The sequence below is a fragment of the Sardina pilchardus genome, chromosome 17 (genome assembly GCF_963854185.1).
Source record: "Sardina pilchardus chromosome 17, fSarPil1.1, whole genome shotgun sequence".
NCBI classification, from domain to species: Eukaryota; Metazoa; Chordata; class Actinopteri; order Clupeiformes; family Clupeidae; genus Sardina; species Sardina pilchardus.
Window position 1 is genome coordinate 13,672,278 of NC_085010.1, and position 20,000 is coordinate 13,692,277.

Sequence of the window (20,000 nt, forward strand, 5' to 3'; positions counted from 1 at the left end):
ATACGTTACTCTAAAGTTTTTAAAAATATGCATTGGCAGTTATGAAACAAAGAACCTTCTCACAAATTGAGCATTGTGTTTTCAATTGTTTTGCTGTAGTGTGTAATGATGTGTATAGTGTTTACATTTTTGAAAGCTTTGAGCTGCTCTTTTGGTGTGAAAGTTTGAGTTTTGAAGTGAGAAGGTGTAGTTGTGCTTATGTAGCTTTAGAAAAGGGTATTGTGTTTAGACATTGGGGAAGATGGAGGAAACGTTTGTGAAATGTGTTTTAGCATTTGAGAAAAACTGTAAGTTAGGTTAGCGCACTAGTGCTAGACGGTCATACTAGTCTGACGTATCCAGAACACAACTCTATTCAGAATATGAATCTAGAACTGGAGAACGGATGTGATTATGGGGCGTGTTTAGAGAGATAGATACTTTATTGATCCCCAAGGGGAGATTCAAGATCCGTGTTTCAACAGATACAGGGGAAAAACACCTCTCCACATTGGATAGACCTAACCAATCAGAGCAATGAAATAGCCTGTGTATCCTGTAGGGACAACACATCATCTTCTTGGCAAATGCCTTAATCTCTGTTTTGTGTTTTCAAATTGTGATCTCTTGGACTCTACCTTGTTTTTATGTCTATACTGTTTTGACTTTTGTCTGTGCTGAGTCTGAGTCTGTGGCATACACGGACACATACAGACACACACAATAATAAACACACACACCCACACACAGTAGACATGTACACATACACATGCACGTAGGGCACGCACAACAGACTCACACACGCACACACAGGCATACACACAAGCACACGCATGCACGCACACACACACGCACACACACACGCACGCACACACACACACACACACACACACACAAACACACACACACACACACACACACATATATTCGCTTTAGACAAAGGCATCTGCCAAATAGCATAACCATATACACACAAACACGTGCACAGACACACATAAAAACACAAGCATGCAGGCAAGCGGGCACACACACACATAGCCCATTACCCAAACACACACACACACAAAAACACACAAAAGAACCCCCCCCCCCCAACACACACACACACACATACACACACACACATCCATAACCCGCCCATCACTCACTCACAAGCAAACACACACACAGAGAAGCACACATACATAAAAGCAAACGCACACATGAACACACTCTTTTACAAACACAAAAGTTACAAGAGTAGGAGATGAAGACAAATTGACCAGAGTGATTTATTTTTTGCGGAGAGAATGCGCAGGACTGAGCGGCAGTCATATTTTGCACTGTTTTGCGATAAATGTAGCTTTAGTAAGTATCTATATCTATAGTGTATATAGTAGTTACATGTATATCGATAAATAATAATTTTAAAATTGAGGTAAAGGTGAAGATGAGTTCCCACACAAAGGAAAGAATGATACTAAGTAAAGAGTAAAGAGAGAAAAAGAAATAGCCTAATGATACAGCAGAGAGGATGGTGACCTCAAGAGAGAACAAGCTCATGTCACACAAGGGACCATATGAAGTGATCAACAGGAACATACATTTTGATACAATTCAATTCAAACAGCAACAAAGTAACTAACACAAATAACACCAACAAAGAACAGCCAAGTACCCGACTCAATGAATGTTACGGAAACACACAAAAAGCATCATAAAATGGCGACCTACCGAATGGTAATAAAATGGCCACCTAACACATGCTCTGTTGCTGGAGCAACATTAAAATCCGACCCGAGCATGGAAGGTACTACACACAACACACAAGTGTACTCATGGCTTAATATCACACAGCACATAGATGCTGAGTTCACTTTACTTGTATAGCCACATGTTATTGGGGGCAATACAGGCACTCAAATACACATCCACACATAAAGCAGCAGAAATTATTATTATTCATAAGAATAAACAAGATGTGGTATGTTTGTGATTCCCAATTCACAAAAAAAAACTAGGTCAAACTGGTTAGCACATTATTTCTTAAGTACTGAGACACGACTACAACTATCACACGTTGCTCTAAGTTACTCTACAATATCTAGAATGGCCTGATAGACATTAGTAGGCTACTGAAAAATGTATCCAAGCACAGCTTAAACAAGCACACCACTGTGACAGAATGCTGTTAAGATTTCAGACTTCAAATCTTTCAGCATAAATAAGAGACTAAGAAGAAATCTGATCATATTTGGCTGAAAGTAGGCTATTACAGTTTATCTCAAATGCTAAAACACATTTCACAAATGTTTCCTCCATGTTCCCCAATGTCTAAACACAATACCCTTTTCTAAAGCTACATAAGCACAACCACATCTGGTCACTTCAAAACTCAAACTTTCACACCAAAAGAGCAGCTCGAAGCTTTCAAAAATGTAAACACTATACACATCATTACACACTACAGCAAAACAATTGAAAACACAATGCTCAATTTGTGAGAAGGTTCTTTGTTTCATAACTGCCAATGCATATTTTTAAAGACTTTAGATCTTAGATCTCTGCAGAGGATTAGGCATTTGAAGAGTTATTTTCCAAAACGCTATATCCACCATTTTTCGAATTAATTTTCATAAATATAATTTTTAAATTTTGTTTTTCAAGTAATCTCAGTGAAACTGTATTGGGTTATGTTTAGTTACAGTAATTTATCTTTACTCAATAAAAACAAAACAACTGCATTTTTATTACCTGAAGCACACAATTACTGTAAATACAGTAACATGATTTGTTACAGTACAGTCTATAAAATGTCTATAAAATGGATTCATAGCGTTTTGGAAAATAGCTCTTCATTTAGAGTTGTGAGTTTCATATGAAGAGTACAGAAAATTCTCCAAGTACACTACTGTAACACAACTCAATGCAAAAAACAGAATCTATTGCACACAACAGTAGCCTACTCTTGAAAACGTGATCAGGGTGTGAAGTTCTTTTACAGTATTTTCTTCATTCACACCACACACACACACACACACCACAGTCACTGTGCGCATTAGCAACAAGTGTCTTCATTTTTGAGTCGTTGTGTGTAATGAATGACGCCAGGTGTGTTCATTGTGTTCAGTTATTGCTGACTGTGGCAAGCATTTTGCATCACATGAGCTTTCATTTGAGAATATGTTTTGCAACATGTGTTTTAGCAAGGAAAAATGTGCCTAGATTTATGAGAGCGGAGGATTGTGTTTTGTGAATTGTGTCTTCATGTGAAATGTGTTTATGGTATTGAAAAATTGTGGCTAGATTTAGTAAATGTGTTTAGACAACTGGTCATTTGGTTTAGAGGATTGGCTTTTGTGTTTTAGCATTTGAGAAAAACTGTCATTTGATTTTGTGGAATAAATTATATCCTACCTTGTTGGTTGGTTAGAGCCACAGAGGCAAAGAGAATAATCCACAGGCAGCCCTCCATCGTCATCTCCCCCCAGCAGAAGCTCTGAGTTTGGGCTCAGCAGACAGCAGCAGACAGCACAACCCTCACCTCTGCTCCCCCAGACTCACTGACACAACTGTGCCTTCCTCTCCCCACCTAGACCCTATGCGCATCCCTGAGCCGCCAATCACACTCGATGTGACCATATTAGCAGAGCGATAGGAAATCGTCAAAAACATTTCAGTGTCAAATCAGAAGGCGCTGTTAAGACCGCTCTCCATATATGTCAAACTGGTAGTGAACAGAGTGAGAGAGAGAGAGAGAGAGAGAGAGAGAGAGAGCAGAGAGTGTGTCTCTACAGTCAGCCCACCCCCTGCGCACCCTCATCATTGAAGTCACACAGACGCATCCTTGTGGTCAGGAAGTCACTGCACCTACAGTACCAAAGATTTGCGCTCGTTGGATTCATTGAATGGTCCAGACAGCTTATGTGATTTAATGTGGTGACAAAAGTCAGAAGTACATTCTGTTTACTCTAATAATGCAAGTGTATATAAATACAATACATATATCCAGTCAGCATGAGATAAGTGCAATGTAATGCAACAAGCACAGAGCGAACACTAATGAGCATAAAAACAACATGCCAGCAGTGAAATGAACCTGAATTATGATGCCATGACAGACCAGTATGCTGGATAAGATGGATAGGATACCAGTTCAGTAGAGAGACCAGTAGCAGTCACTAGTATGTGCTGCAAGATGGATAGGATACCAGTACAGTATAGAGGGGCCAGTAACAGTCACTAGTATGTGCTGCTGGGAAAGATGGATAGGCTGTGTGCATAAGTGCACACATCCAAATAAAGGTGCCGGAGCCAAAAAGATAAGATCCAAAATCGATTAGTTTAATTTTTTCGAATTCAAGTAACGTTTTGAGACGTATGGCTCTTTTCAAGGGTTAGCTGCAGTTCATAATCTGACCACAGTTTTACATGTATAGGGGGGGTGCTGTTGAGCTCCTGACAGAGACCATCAGGCCCATGACAGGAGTGAGTAGCCAGGGTCACCATGGTGCTCTGTCTGAGATAGTGATGTACTGACAAAAATATGATGCATTTCAATAATGTAAAGTACCATGACATGGATGCTAATGTATGGCCCGCTGTCCTACAGATTCAGTTCTTGACCCTGATCAATAGGCACCATGTTTCAGCACTAAGGACAGCTGGCCTTGGCCTGTCCAAAGGAGGTCATTCAGAAACCGTTGATGGAATAGCTATGAATGGAAAACCAACAACTTTTGTACTTGACAGTTTATTTGTTCTTGCATCCACTGTACATGGCGTAACATTTGTGGTTACACCAAAGCAGATGGCAGCTGGGAGGTGAAGTGTTTAACAGTGTGCGGATGTCGTCTAAATGATGGCGTAGGAATATTACATAATGGCTTAAACAAGTGAGTAATCAAGTAAATACTGTAAATAAATAGCACACACATATACACACACACACACACACACACACACACATTGTCCCTCTCCACCGTAGTGAACTGCAGAGCTCCTATTCCAGGCCATATGATAAAAACATAGTGTCACAGGTGTGACAGATATCATGAACTTTTAGACCAGGGGTCTCAAACTCAAATGAGCTGGGGGCCACTGTAACCAACATCAACTAGTTGGGGCCAAGTCTGTGGTTTACGAAGGTGTAAATAGCCTAGGCTATCTAATCAGCATGATGTCTGGATGAACTACCTCGAATTATGCACCTCTCAGTAAATACTGAATGTTGAACGTATTTGAGCAGTTTTACTTTGTCCTTTCCCCTACATAAGAAATTAACAGCAAAGCAGTAAAATGTAAACCAACAACAGTAAACTATGGCTACGCCTATAGGCTACTAACACAAAGCTTTTGTACAATGAAGTAGCCTGCAATCAGTGCCTGTCAAGTGACTTTGTAGTTTTTCAGCTGTCTGTACGGGGTCCAGGACACTATCATCTCAATTACCACTGGCACCTCCATTTATGTTGGGCAGAGGGTCGAAGCATAGCCGCTTAGAAAACACTGTCGTTCACTCAAAAGACGCACCTTCACAGACGCACCCAGATCACTGTCAATTACGATCGATCATAATCTCCAAAAGGCAGACATACTTCAGAATCAGATATGTGAATAACAGACCCAAGACCTCATCAAACGTGATTTTTTGTTTCAACATTTGATGTATTTCTGCTTCAGTTTGTGCAAAACTATGGCCTGCATGCATCGCTTCCGCGTCATTACAAACCGCACGTCTCCTGCGTGTGGTTTATAATGAGGGGGCTAGTTCGTGAAAACGTTGCTTGAATAGAAACACTTACATGTAATGTCTAGCAGGTGGAGTCTAGGCTACAAATGAGATTTGTCACCGTACCTCCCGTCTGTTTTAACCCGTGTCGTTTATCGCATAAAAAATACCCTCAATGGGCGACTTAGGCTACATTATTATTTTGACAGAAAGTTGCAGGAACATGTTGCAAGTAAACAATTGCTAATTCGTGTTGTTGTCACGAGCCTGAGCTATGGTAGCGCAGCCATAGAGCCCAGCCCACGATTGTTACAAAATATAAAATGCCCAGATGCATCTGCGCGGGCCGCAAAATATCGTCTGTAGTCTGAATCTTTGGATTATTGACGCCACAGAGAAACCACTGATGTTGGGTTGGACCATGAAGTCCTGCTTCTCTCATTGGCATTCCATGAACCAGAACATGGTCAATGATTGTTGCCCAAATATCATCATTTACAGTATTGCAACTCTTGGGACTCTGTCTTTCTCTTCATCCTCTTCCTCCTACCTGCACCCTCCTCTTCCTTGTACCCCACTTCTACTGTAACACACACTTGTTGTCCCCTGCGTCTCTGTCAACTCTGAACTGACTATATTGGTTGTCACATCATTAGACAGAAGTGTTATCAATTTTGAGTGGTAGTGTTCAAATGGAGACAACTGTGCACTAATTGTGTTCAACTTCTGCGTTGTTTGGTTATCAATAGCCTATAATTAAGAAGTGCATCAGAATGCACAATGTGTTCACAGTTTTGCAAAAAGGGTTAATGAGTTTGGTAAATAGGTGAAAGTGGGTGAAAGTAGTCTATGGTTTTGCCAAAAAAGGGAATAATTCAATAAATGTGTTCAGGCATTTGAAAATTTGATTCAGAGAATGGGGTTTAGTGTTTGAGCAACTGTGAAAAACTGTAATATGGACTGAGCCATGCACTATTCCCCCCAGTGAACATATTGTATCGTGAGCATGAAAGATTAGGCTTCAGCGCCACAAAGCTCAATCTTTTGTCAGACTCCAGGATAACAAAGTAGCTATACATGTCCAGCAAGTGATTCTGACTGATTCTGATTCTGTGAAAAACGTTGTGATGTAAGATCTATCTGAAAATGTTCACTCCAGACAAGCATTCCTTGTACTTTTTTAAGCCAGACATTATTAAATATATGTCTCAGAAATAGCATAAGTGTGTAAACTGCAGTATAATTGATGGACACTATTTATCATCTATTCAGGGTTACATTACAGGTCCAGGGGGGTATTCCATCAACCTCGCTAAACAAGGCGGCGCTCAACAGAAATAGCCTGGCTTGAACTAGTGTAGACTTCCACTTGAAGCTAAAGCCGTTCCATTAACTCAAGTTAGCTGCATTGCCCTCGTTTATTCAAACGAGGCTAAAATCAGCTTCATGTCTGCTCGTGCACGAGGTAGAAAAGTAGACCAAAACCATAGATTGACGAAAAGAGGATGCATGTCGTAAAATTAAGGCAAACTAGAAGATTTCAGTTCGATTTACAAGCGCCATCTACAGGATTTTCATCGGAAGTAATCAAATTGAACACGAGAGAAAAAAATAGATACAGTTGCCTAAAAAGGGGAATAACGAAATCGCTAAACAGTAATTATGATGGTTTGAATTGGGACTTTGATAGTCTTCACTCTGAACAAAACGAGTGAATAAGTATACTATTTAAACTCAAAACAACTTTGGCAGCTATTCAACATTGATAACGTTTGTAGATTAAAAGGGTTCACTCTAAAATATTTTTTCGGTGGTCATAAAATAAATTAGTATTGTCCTGGGAGTATTGGGAGAAAACCTATTGTCTCCCATAAGCATATTTCTGCCAAAGTGTTTGTGAAATATTATCTGAAATGCAATTTGGCTTTCAATATGTCATTTCATAGGTCTAATTTAATTTGTGTAATACAGTTGGTTTGATATCCGAAACTATAGGCCTGATCAATAGACTATAGGCTATGAAGCGGTTTTAATTATTATAGCCTTTAGAATAAGCTGTAGGCCGGCTTGCCTCATCGTATAGCCCACTGACAGCCTGCCTACTGTCACTGAACAAGCTTCTGTACATGACCCTTTATCAATAGTGATGCCTTTCATTAAAGAGTATAACTAAACATGGCAATATTAATGTGTTAACATAGCCTATGTAAATTCATGGCATGGGAACCGAACCTGAGAACACGCAAAACATATCTAGTAGCCTATGAAATGCTGTTACGCTGCGCATGACACCACGAAAGACGTAGCCTACTCTGTGCAGAGCCGCAAGATTCCTTGGACCACACACAGATCAAGTTCAAACAATGTAAGTTGCATAATTTTCAGAAATTCTTTGAAACTAGAGAAGCCTTAATCAATGCTTGCAACACTGTCGGAAAAAAGTTTCTCCTTCTATTTTTTAAGTTGTAGGCTACAGGTGACGAAAGCACAAGTTGACGGAACCAACGGTTTGGGACTCGTTTTCCGACAGGTGTTTTTTTTTGCAACACAGATTAATTTAGCTCGGCAGTTAGCCTGCCACCGACCAGGTTAGTTCAGAAGCATATGTTACCCCAGCAACTCAGCTGAGATTCCTGTTAGCGGGAGTAATGGAACCGAACTCTCTCTAAAATTAGCGAGGCTTATCAAAGTTAGCCGCGATTTACGGTTAGCTCGCTTGATATACCCCCCAGAAGAATTTTAAAATTGTATGTTTTTGACAACAATTGCATATTTTGGCCTGTAGGGGGACTCATAGGCCTACAACAGGAATGTGTTCAATCTAGACACACACACAAAATATATCCCTCATCCAGTCAAATGTTAGCATGGAGATGGGAGGCCATGAGCATCAGATATTATCTTGGCTTACTGCCATAGCCTACTTGTGGATGTCTCAGCTGCCGAACTTAAGAAATAATAAATATATGAACAATATTTTACTGTAAGAGTTAGCTGCAGTTCATTATCTGACCATAGTTTTACAAGTTGCAATAAGAGGGGCGCTGTAGAGCTCCTATCACCAGGTCCACGACAGCCGGGGTCACCATGGTGCACTGTCTGAGGCAGTGGTATTCTAACAAATGTAATGTTGTACTGAAAAAAAAAGTGATGCATTTGAGTTTTTGTGTTGTGTTTGAATGGACAGCAGCCTCTAAATGGCACCAGGCGCTCATTCACCATGACCTCTGGGCCTGGGCTGCACATTAGTGGAGGATGCTCCACCCACCTGTCCAAACCCTCTCTTTATTTGAGTGTGTCTCATTCTAGTCAGTATGACTGTTCCTCCAGTAACAAGGGAAATGGGAACTTTTTCAAATTTAATCCAATTTCACTTAATTTAAATTTATATGATCACCATCATATTCACTATGAAGATTCACTATGGTTTGTAGTACTGTATCTGTGTATGGGTAAGGAACAATGTGCTTTGACTGAACCATACACTATTCCACCCAATCAACATGTTGCATCATACAGTAAGCATGGAAGAGTCTAAAGGTGTAAATGCCCCTAAGCTCAATGTATTGCCAGAATCGAGGATCAAACAGTAAGTATACATGTGCAGTAAGTGAATTTGGTTGTGAAAAACTTTTGTGGTGTAAGATCTATCTGAAAATGATCACTCTAGACAAGCATTTTTTTTTTTAAATCTCAGACATGATTACATAGGCTATATAAAGGCTCTGAAACAGTAAAATGGGTGAGCTGCAGTATTATTGAAGAACATTGTTTATTTATCATCCATTCAGGGTTACATCACGGGTCAAGAAGCATTTCAAATTTCTAGCTTTTTGGACAGCAATTGCACATTTTTGCCTGTAGGGGGTACATACAACCAACTAAGACTAAGTAATGTGTCCAGTCAAAATACACACACAAAACATATCTGTCATCCAATCAAATGATAGCATGGTGATGGGAGGCTATGAGCATTAGATATGGTCTTGCTCATAAGAGCTTGTTACAACAATGCTTCAAAAAAGGAGACAGTGTTGGCATACTACTGCTCTGTTAATAATAACATGGATGTCTCAGCCTCCAAATGCAAGAGCAAACTTGTTATATGATTCACAGTAACTTGTTTTAAGTAACACTGATTTTGTTTTTTTAATCTAAAGTTTACAGCAAATATAAATGCTAAAAACACAAACGTACATGGCCTACAAATCACAGAATTAAAACAATATATAAAAATAAATGTTTGGAATAAAAATGGCATTATAACACCTACAAAATATCAATTGTAAAAATAAGCTTTGCACATACTTTTTTTTGTCATAATAAGCTATCAAATATAATATGGCATCTCAACAATAAGCTCAGAGCTCCAGTCCACCACAGCTGATGTGAGTCCTCTGCTCTGCTGGCCTCTTCATGTGTCACTCCTCAGACTCCGCCCCCACATCATCATAGTCAATCCCTAGCAACAACAACAGTAGTCACTCACTCCACTGACCAATCAAAACAAATATATACTGATTAATACTGAAACCAAAGAATTCGTGTTAATTTATCTAGCAATATAAGGCATTTAATTGATCCAAAAACATTAGATAAAAATATGAGTGACAAAAATATAAGCAATATGCATAATGCAGTTGAAAGCATTCCATTAAAGTAAACCCAACAACAGCAACAAAAATACATTTAACTGGACAATGGACTACTCACCAGTCATGATGTCACCATACTCTTCATCTTGGTCTGCTGTCATCATCCCTGCAACACCTGATGTCATTTGAAGGTCATCTTCATTCATGATGTCATCATAACACATTAAGAAGGACTGGGACAAAATCATTGCACTTTTCATGTGTGTATTTAATCTGTGAATACATAGCCTACATACACTCACCCTTGGTCAGTTTAGAGGCATTCTCATCAGTGGTGATGTCATCATAATCCTCCAGCCCCTCCTCTCTCAAAGACTCTGTTGACAGAAATCCTCTCATTAAATCGTTCACCTCCACCAGCCACTGACTCTATCTCTCATTTCAGCTGTCTGCTATACATGGCATAGGTTAATAGAATAATACTACCAGCCCCACTGACCCAGCTATCTTGAAGTCACCCTACTCCATTAACTCCATTTTCTCACTCAACAACTGTCAAATGTGCCATTACGAAATCGCTGCTCTCTCTTTTTGAATCAATGGAAATTCTGAGTTATTACTAATGGTGAAAAGTCCAAGTGGAGATGTCCAGGGATGACATGCCTACCTGATATGAGTCCCTCATCACTGTCTCCCACGTCATCATATCCTGTGTTCTCTATGTAATCTGTGGAAAGAAAAAAACAGCCCAAACTGAAATGTAAGACCTAGGCAACATCTCAATTGTTCGAAATGCATTATCATACTGGTATCGTCAAACAACATGTAACATGTTATGAATATTTGAGTTTTTTTGCGTGAATTTGCTACCATGTTACTGACGAGCAAACTCTACCTCGGTCTCTTCGATCTCACTCACCAGTCACCTCAGATGACTTCTCCACACTCGTGACGTCATCCACATCATCGTACTCCTCTCTCTTCGTCTCTCCTGAATCAAGTAAAACATCTCTTATATATGCGCGACAATATAATAATCTGAAATACAATATATGTAATGCAAAAGCTCATCAGGGGTCGGAGTAATTTTGGCCGCGGACCAGATTCTAATAAAACGCGCGATCGGGTATGGTCTATACGCAAACACGAATGGATAAAACAACTCGTGAAGATGTGTGATGTGTTTAGCCTACTCAGCCTAAGTTAACGCTTCATTAAGAAAGACGGTTCTCCGAATAATTGTCCATAGGCTACTACATCATTCTATACAATTAGCTTGGATTAAAACGTTTTAAGAGGAAAGTTCACCGCAAAAAAGACTCTATGAAGAGCAATGGAAAGGTCACCTTAACAGGTTTCACAAATTAAAAAAGGCCGTTTAGTTTGATCTGCAATAAAGTTATCGCTGCGTATTTAAAATACCAGACGACACTGTCCACGAAACGAATTGGCACCTTCCGCTCACGACAGACACACGAGAGAACGCCGCCGCTGACAGAACGCACAGAGCAGCAGAATCTAACTGTGTTCAAGTGTCCTTTCTCAAATCTGTTTAGACACCCGCGGTATGAATCGGCTATTTGTAAATCGATGTTGTAAAATAAAAATGATTTTAAAAATCGTACTACCAGAAGAATTCGACGGGCCAAATGATAGGCTATTGCTGGAGAGCGGCTGGCTCTTGCCAACCCATGTAGATAGTTAAGGTAATCAAAATAACAACAACATATTGGAAGAAGTATAGCCCTACTACTAGCACAGATTACATCTACCGTATAGCCTATATCTTTAAATAAGCCCATGAGAGCCACAAACCTGTCAATAAATCATCGTGGTTGGTGTCGTTGTCATCAGCAGCGACATCATCATAGTATTCCACCGTTGGCTCTCTCAGAGAAGCATCTACAAAAGTAAAGAGAGAACAGTATCAGACATTGACAGGTTCCCGTGGGAAAAAAAAAAAAAAAAAAAAAAAACAGCAGCCCCCCCCGTTTCATCTCCTTGCTCCTTACCTGAGATGGGTCTCCTTTCATCCTCCTGCACGTTTTCATACCAGGAATTTCCAGCGTCAGATTGGATGCGTGCTGTCAGATGGAAAATAGCTGTGTTACATTCATTGACCGAAACAAACATAACCGTGCAGTGTATAGGTTTGCATATCTGTACCTTATAAAACACAGACCAGCACATTTAGTCGTGCAGTCGATTAAATTATCTAAAGTAGCCTGTATGCAAACAGCACGACTGCACATTGTGGTTTGACAGTTATGATTCTCCTCCCCTTCCCCATACGCTCCTACAGTGTTTTGATGCAGCTGTGTAGCCCCCGAGTGGTTTTCGGCTTCTGATCTTACGACACGAAGCGCTAATGAGTTTCACTCCAACTCTCACCAAAGATTCTTATCAGTAGGGCAGCTGCACATAACTCAAAACTTTTTTTTTTTTTTTTTACAGACCAGAGAACTAATTCAGGCATTCTGCCAATAGTGTGTTTGATCTCTCAGTGTCTCAAAGTTGTATTTATTTATTTATTTTCTACAGCACGCGATATACTTGTCTGCAGACTTAGCCTCAGTGGTATGATTAGCATAGCTCGTGTGTCTGTGGTGCACAGATGAGCATGACCTGATGATGACCTCTCACCTCTATGATGACCTCTGGAGGAACCGGTTGTGATCAGTCTGTGGTCCAGCTCCGCATAGACAGCTTCACTCAGCTCCACGTGCTGCCTTTTGGAGAGAGCTGCAGGATAGGAAGTGTAAAGTACTGACACCCATGATAATATTTAATATACAGTCATGAATTACTGTAAAGCATTGGCTAAAATATAATGTTGTACATTTGATGGCATTAAAGCTTAATTTATACATGCATAAAACATTATCAAACCGATACAGAACATAACACAGTACAATAAAGCAACAGCTTAAAACACTCATTTATAAAATGATGAAGATGTTGCAGCACCTCTCCTCAGTGCCCTGTTCTGCCCCATCAGCACCGCCAGTGAGCCCAGCAGCAGCAGGAGCAGGAGCCCCAGAGTGGCTGCAGCCGCGGGAGAGACAGGAAGCCCTGCAGGCTCACATGGAGGGGTGGTGGTCCTCACAGAGGTGACTGGAGGAGGGGTGGTGGAAGGCTCTGGAGAGAGCAAAAAGGCGACATGAAATGCAGAAGGTGTCTTATATCATCTTTAATGTATTTATAATACCAATAGACTGTATACAGTCTATGATAATACCATAGTACAATCACTGGTATAATCAGTGGTTTTCATGGAGGCCATCTGTTGCTCCCTTAATTGTTTTGATGTTAACGTCTTCATTGTTTTCTCCTGCACCTCATGTGCAGTATACTGTATGTTGTCTTTGCTGAGATAGTAACATCATCTGAGTGCTCCCTCACCTGTGCAGGTGACCCAGGCGTCCTCCTTATGGATGCAGTCACTCTGATTCAGAGGGGCGCGGCAGCACTCCCACAGGTGGTGCTCATGGCCTGTGCAGTTCACCTCGTCCAGCCAGATGGGGCCGTTCCCCTTTCCAAATGAGCCCTGCTCCCCCCCTTCACGCACAGGCTCCCCACAGTCCAGCTGCCTGCAGACCACCTGGGCGTCCCTCTTGTCCCAGGAGTCGTCACACACCGTCCCCCACTCTCCCTGCTGGAGCACCTCCACCCTCCCTGAGCAGCGAGTGGGACCCCCCACCAGCCTCAGCTCTGGAGACCCTGGAAGAGGAGAGAGATTATGAAAACACACACACACACACACACACACACACACACACACACACACACACACACACACACACACACACACAGCGAAACACATGCACACACATACACAGACGTAACACATGTTATACATTTATGGACAACAGTTTTAAAGTGAAAACCAACAGCATTGATCTCACCTGGACATTCCTTAACTGACTCTTTGTGTATGATACGAGTGTTTGTTCCAGTTCCTGTGGTAGAAGTAGAAAATAAAATAAGAAATAGAGTTCACATACTACACAACTGATTCCCATTTGAAGAATAATATTACTACAGCATAACTTTAGGGGTACCAATATCGACCTTTACACTCTAGATCAGCAACACTCCCACAGTCTGTTCTCCACTGAAAGGGTTTGCACTGCTCAAGGTGTGTGTCGTGCTTCCTACATCGTGGAGGGCTCAGTCGCTTGGCTTTAGTTGGGGTGGCATCAGTGGTCAATGTAAGTCCTCCACAGCCCAACTGACGGCAAATCACAGAGCCTGTGTTTCTGTCCATGCCATTGAAACATATGTTTCTCCAGGTGCCATTGTAATAGACATCTATTACACCTTTGCATGGCCCACGACTGTCTGTGGTTTGTTTCAGCTGAATGAACCCTGTGGACAACAGACATTTCATATGAAAGTAATTCTGTCTATGTCAGTACCACAATACTCCACACACCAAGAGTCACATGGGAAACCTGTCTAAAATTGTATCAGCTCTACATCCAATCTAAGACCATTTCGGTTTTCAAGTACACACTTGTGAATAGCTGGGGTGTATCAAACTAGATCATCAGCGCTGTTGTACATTTTGAGAGTCAATGTGTATGTGATAGAGAGCCGTGCTACGGTTGAGTGTGCACACTGACTAATGGTGCCTAAAGCACGAGATACACCAACCCGACGGTTGGACGTCTGGAGGAGTTGGATGGGGTTGGGAAGAAATCGGTCTAGTGTGTCCTAGTTCGTCGGAGGTGGTCGGGAGACTTTTTTCCCGTCGAGATCTCGTCGGGAGAGTTTGAGCTTGCTCAGTCGGGGCTAGCTTCGGCGTCGGGGTGTTGGCTGTTGGGGTACTCTGATTGGTTGTGCGGGAGGTGTTGGTTGCTGCACCTTGAAATGGCTACCCGTGGGCTTTCTTTGTTTGCTAGTGTAGCACAGGCCGGTTTATTTTGTTTTGTTTACTACTAGGCTAGTTGTCCGTGTTGGTTGCAAAACGAAATGGCTTGCTTTGTTTGCTAGTCTAGCACTTGCTAGTTTTGCTACTACTAGCCTACTACTAGGCTACAACAAGATACTTTCTTGGTTAGCGGACATCGGACACGTGTGAAATGTGTGTGCTTTGTTTATGAGCTGCTCACGAGACTAGCCACCCTAGCGCCCCTGGTGCTATCCCAGGGTGTGTTTGCGCAGGAGCACAAAGTTTAAGCGGTGGTGGGGTCGGTTGACGTCGCAGTGGTGTGTTTCGCAGTTTGTCATCGGCTGATCTCAGCAAACGCCAGGCGACGCCAACGTCAGGAGTCGGGAGTTGGCTCGAGTCTGGGCGGTGTATCTGGGCCTTTAGGTGCCCTGCTGAAGGGCACTTCAGCCGTGTACTGGTCGGGGATCGAACCGGCAACCCTCCGGTTACAAGCCCAAAGCCCTAACCGCCATGGCTGCCCCAGTTTCACAGTTTGCCGTCGGCTGATCTCAGCCAACGCCAGGCGACGCCAAAGTAGGGAGTCGGGAGTTGGGAGTTGGCTTGAGTCTGGGCGGTGTATCTGGGCCTTAATGGTGTTTGTACCTGAGCACATGACCCGCACATCCTCTTTGTGTGAGCAGTCGTGCCGCCCCCACTCTGCTGGGGGACACTCCCACAGGCTCGTCTCGTCTCCTGTGCAGTTCACCTCGCTCAGCCAGATGGGCAGATCTCCTGGGGGAACAGATGCAGGGACCTCAGCACTGAGGGCTGTGCCACACTGCAGGTGTCTGCACACTACCTGGGCGTCCTGCATGTCCCAGGAGTCGTCACACACAGTCCCCCACGAGCCGTTGTGGAGAACCTCCAGCCTGCCAGCACAGTCTCCTCCAGATCCTGTCAACCTGACTGGCCGAGGGCCTGGTATGGGGGAAAAGAGATGCATGAAAACACTAGAAAAAGAGTTTACCGGTAGTTCTGTAGTTCTAGAATTGTGCTATAAAATCACTGATAGACTTTGTAGTCTATGTACGCACCTGAACAGACCACGGTCACCTGCTGGCTAGAAGTACAGTTTAGTATCTGTGGAGAGCTGCAGTTTCCAAAATGAGTCTCACGTCCAGAACAATGGATCCCTGAGACACACCCATCACCCTCTGTGTCAGTAGAACCAAAGAACCTAACAGCAGAACCGCAGGCCAGCTGTCTGCACACCACGGAGGCTACAGACTGACTCCAGGAGTCCAGCAGAACTCTCCTCCACCTCTGACTGACGTAAACCTCCACCGCTCCCTCACATCGCCTCTCTCCAGACAAGCGCACCGTCCCATTGTATTGGGAGAGGGAGGAACCTGCAAAACTTCTTCAGTTTAATATACAGTTTATATGTGTATACAGTTTTCATTCACTATAAATTGCCAAGATACATGAATTCCTCAAAGCAATCAGTTATCAATGATCAATTCATCCATACTGAGCAACCTAAACATTTACCATTCCTGATGTTTTCTTCTCAGAGATGTTATCTGAGCATAAAAGCATTCTGTCTATGGGTGAACAAACTTCCCAATCAACCAATAAACCACTAAGTTATACAGTGTTAATTCTTAAATAAACTTGTATTTGTTTCTCCAGGGATGAGCTCACCTGAGCAGATCACTCCAGCATCCTGTCTATGGGAGCATGCAGCTCGACGCCACGAGGAGATTCCACATCTTGAGAGGCCAGTTTCATTCCCCTCACACACAAACACATCAGGCCAGATGTTTCCACTCCCCTCACCAAACCGCTCTGCCCCTACAACAGCCACAGCACTCCCACACTTCAACTGGTGGCAGAGCACACTGAAGGCCCTCATATCCCAGGATGCATCACACACTGTGCCCCACTCTCTGAGGTACTTGAGCTCCACTCGGCCTGAGCAGGAGTCACTGCCATTGGCCAGTCTGGTTTCAGTGTATCCTGGAAAAGGCACAGTGAGAAATCCTTTAAATGTATTTCTATGAACAGAAAAGGCAAAATTTATAGGCAAATACAATAAGGAAACTAAGAAAATCAAGGATAAGAGCTCTCACCAGAACAAACTAATCCTACATCCCTATCATGTGAGCAGTTGTAGTTGATAGGAGATGTTGGGCAGAGTTGAATCTGAGTCTCGTTGCCTCCACACTGGATCTCCTCTGACCACACCTGGCCCTCTCCCTCTCCAAATGCAGCTGCTCCCAACACCTCTACAGGAGCCCCACAGCCCAGCTGTCGACACACAACCTCTGCATCCTGCCAGTCAAATGTGGTGTTGCACACTGTTCCCCTGCTGATCCCATATTCCACCTCCACTCTCCCAGAGCACTGGTGGGAACCATTCACTAGCCTGGGAGCTCTGTGTTCTGTGTGGAAATAATTATAACTTTGCATTAACAAATCAATACATCAGTTTAATGTATAATGTTCATAATTCAAATAATGGAATAGGTATCTCATCCACGTGTTCACCTTACCTGAGCAGGTAACTCCAACATTGTTTTGAGGCTGGCATGTATGTTCACCCAATCTCTTACGAGAACAGGACTTTAATCGGGTGTCCCACCCCACACAGTCAACCTCAGCCATCAAGACTCTCCCTGCTCCCTGTCCAAAGTGAGCATCTGAGGAGAAATCTACAGCAACCCCACATCCCAGCTCCTTGCAAACCACTGCAGTATCAACCATGTCCCAAGACACACCACACACTGTGCCCCACTCTCCTTCATGGTAAACCTCTACTCTCCCAGAGCATCGACTGCCACCATCTACCAACTTAACAGGATCTGAGGGATTGAGAAAACAATGGCACACCCCATGGTTTACTCCCTTCTTGAAATATCCAATTAATTAATGATTACATACTGTATTACAGGGTAATATCTCTTACCTGTACAAACCAATCCAACATCGTGCTTGTGAGAGCAGTTGTGGTTCATAGGAGATGTTGGGCAGAGGTGCATCTCAGTCTCGTTGCCCCCACACTGGATCTCCTCTGACCACACCTGTCCCTCTCCCTCTCCAAATGCAGCTGCTCCCAGCACCGCTACAGGAGCCCCACAGCCCAGCTGTCGACACACAACCTCTGCATCCTGCTGGTCAAATGTGGTACTGCATACAGTGTGTCTGGTCTCCTTATGAAGCAGCTCCACTCTCCCAGAGCAGTGAGAACGGCCCACCAGTTGGACTCCTGCAATTTGGCATTCATTGACATTCATAACATTAATGTTTATCTTTGGATACCATGCATATTTAAATCATAGATATGTTTTTTTAAAATGACTATATCACTTCACATATTTGGCATATTTTTAACAATGTATATCAATAGTCATATCATGATGGCCAAAAGTCATTAGGCCTTTGATAGACAAAATTATCATTGCTTTCAGTTAGCCTACCTGAGCAGATGACTCCTGCATCCTGATGATGACTACAGCTTTTTGCACCCCATCTCTGTGACTTGCAGTCCTTTACTCTGGACTCAGACCCCACACACTGAACATCACTCATCCAAATTTCTCCTGAGCCCTGTCCAAACTGAGCACCTTTGAGAGCTTCTACAGCCTCTCCACAGCCCAGCTCTCTACACACCACTGCAGCATCACGCAGGTCCCATCCGTTATCACACACTGTGCCCCACTGTCCTCTGTGTAGAACTTCAACTCTTCCAGAACAGCGACTGCTACCATTCACCAACCTCACAGCAACTAAAGGGATTAAATAGATGATAATCTGTACAGAGGGCTTAAATATAGCAGTGTGCTATCATGAATTTAATAATAATATATGTAATTTGTACCTCTGCAGATCAGTCCTATATCATTCTTATGTGAGCAGTTGTGGTTCACAGGAGATGTTGGGCAGAATTGAACTTGAGTCTCGTTGCCTCCACACTGGATCTCCTCTGACCACACCTGGCCCTCTCCCTCTCCAAATGCAGCTGCTCCCAACACCTCTACAGGAGCCCCACAGTCCAGTTCTCGACATACAACCACTGCATCCTGTTGGTCAAATGTGGTACTGCACACAGTGTGTCTGGTCTCCTTATGAAGCAGCTCCACTCTCCCAGAACAGTGAGAATGGCCTACCAGTTGGACTCCTGCAATTAGTCATTTATTTTCATTAGTCAGTACTGTAGTCATTATGTCTCAGTTCATTTCAGATGTACCGACTTACTAAACTGCCCCTAAAACTTCATAGATTATTCTTTATATGTAATTAGCTATGTGAGAGCACTGTCTATTTTTTGTATGTCTGTTGGAAGGTGGAGTTAGTAGTAGGTGCAGGTAGCTCACCTTGTGTGGCTTCCCATAACCTGTAATCCCTGTAAGATAGCAAACTTACCCACAACGCAATTCTGATATTGCTTTTGTTTCACCCTCACTACTATTTCAACACTTTGAGTGCTCGTATTTTCTCTTCCTTCATGTTACTGGGCTTAACTAGCTGGCTGTGTGTAAGTATCATGATAACTTACATCTGTAATATTACCTACAACTACCTGAATTAGCATGAATTACACTGTCACTTTACCTGAGCAGATGACTCCTGTATCTTGATGATGACCACAGTTTTTTACACTCCATCTTTGTGATTTGCAGTCCTTTACTCTCGACTCAGAACCCACACACTCCACACTACTCATCCAGATTTCTCCTGAGCCCTGTCCAAACTGAGCACCTTTGAGAGCTTCTACAGCCTCTCCACAGCCCAGCTCTCTACACACCACTTCAGCATCATGCAGGTCCCATCTGTTATCACA

The 20,000-nt window shown here is 42.7% G+C and overlaps 1 protein-coding gene across 1 annotated transcript in view; it reads right to left on the minus strand.

Annotated features, from left to right (window-relative positions):
- The window catches only part of LOC134061712 (scavenger receptor cysteine-rich type 1 protein M130-like), a 26,967-nt gene that overhangs the window by 1,318 nt on the left and 5,649 nt on the right, over positions 1-20,000 (minus strand). Inside the window, exons 3-22 of the mRNA XM_062517472.1 lie at positions 19,848-20,000; positions 19,026-19,239; positions 18,637-18,942; positions 18,126-18,425; positions 17,713-18,021; positions 17,290-17,601; positions 16,862-17,176; positions 16,369-16,566; positions 15,821-16,135; positions 14,521-14,652; positions 14,190-14,243; positions 13,687-14,004; positions 13,252-13,422; positions 12,928-13,026; positions 12,297-12,368; positions 12,100-12,186; positions 11,204-11,275; positions 10,952-11,011; positions 10,587-10,661; positions 10,403-10,480 (exon numbers count right to left, since the gene is read on the minus strand). The exon at positions 19,848-20,000 is cut by the window's right edge and continues 80 nt beyond it. Coding sequence (XP_062373456.1) covers positions 10,403-10,480; positions 10,587-10,661; positions 10,952-11,011; positions 11,204-11,275; positions 12,100-12,186; positions 12,297-12,368; positions 12,928-13,026; positions 13,252-13,422; positions 13,687-14,004; positions 14,190-14,243; positions 14,521-14,652; positions 15,821-16,135; positions 16,369-16,566; positions 16,862-17,176; positions 17,290-17,601; positions 17,713-18,021; positions 18,126-18,425; positions 18,637-18,942; positions 19,026-19,239; positions 19,848-20,000 — 3,640 coding nt within the window. The remainder of the gene's footprint in view (positions 1-10,402; positions 10,481-10,586; positions 10,662-10,951; positions 11,012-11,203; positions 11,276-12,099; positions 12,187-12,296; positions 12,369-12,927; positions 13,027-13,251; positions 13,423-13,686; positions 14,005-14,189; positions 14,244-14,520; positions 14,653-15,820; positions 16,136-16,368; positions 16,567-16,861; positions 17,177-17,289; positions 17,602-17,712; positions 18,022-18,125; positions 18,426-18,636; positions 18,943-19,025; positions 19,240-19,847) is intronic.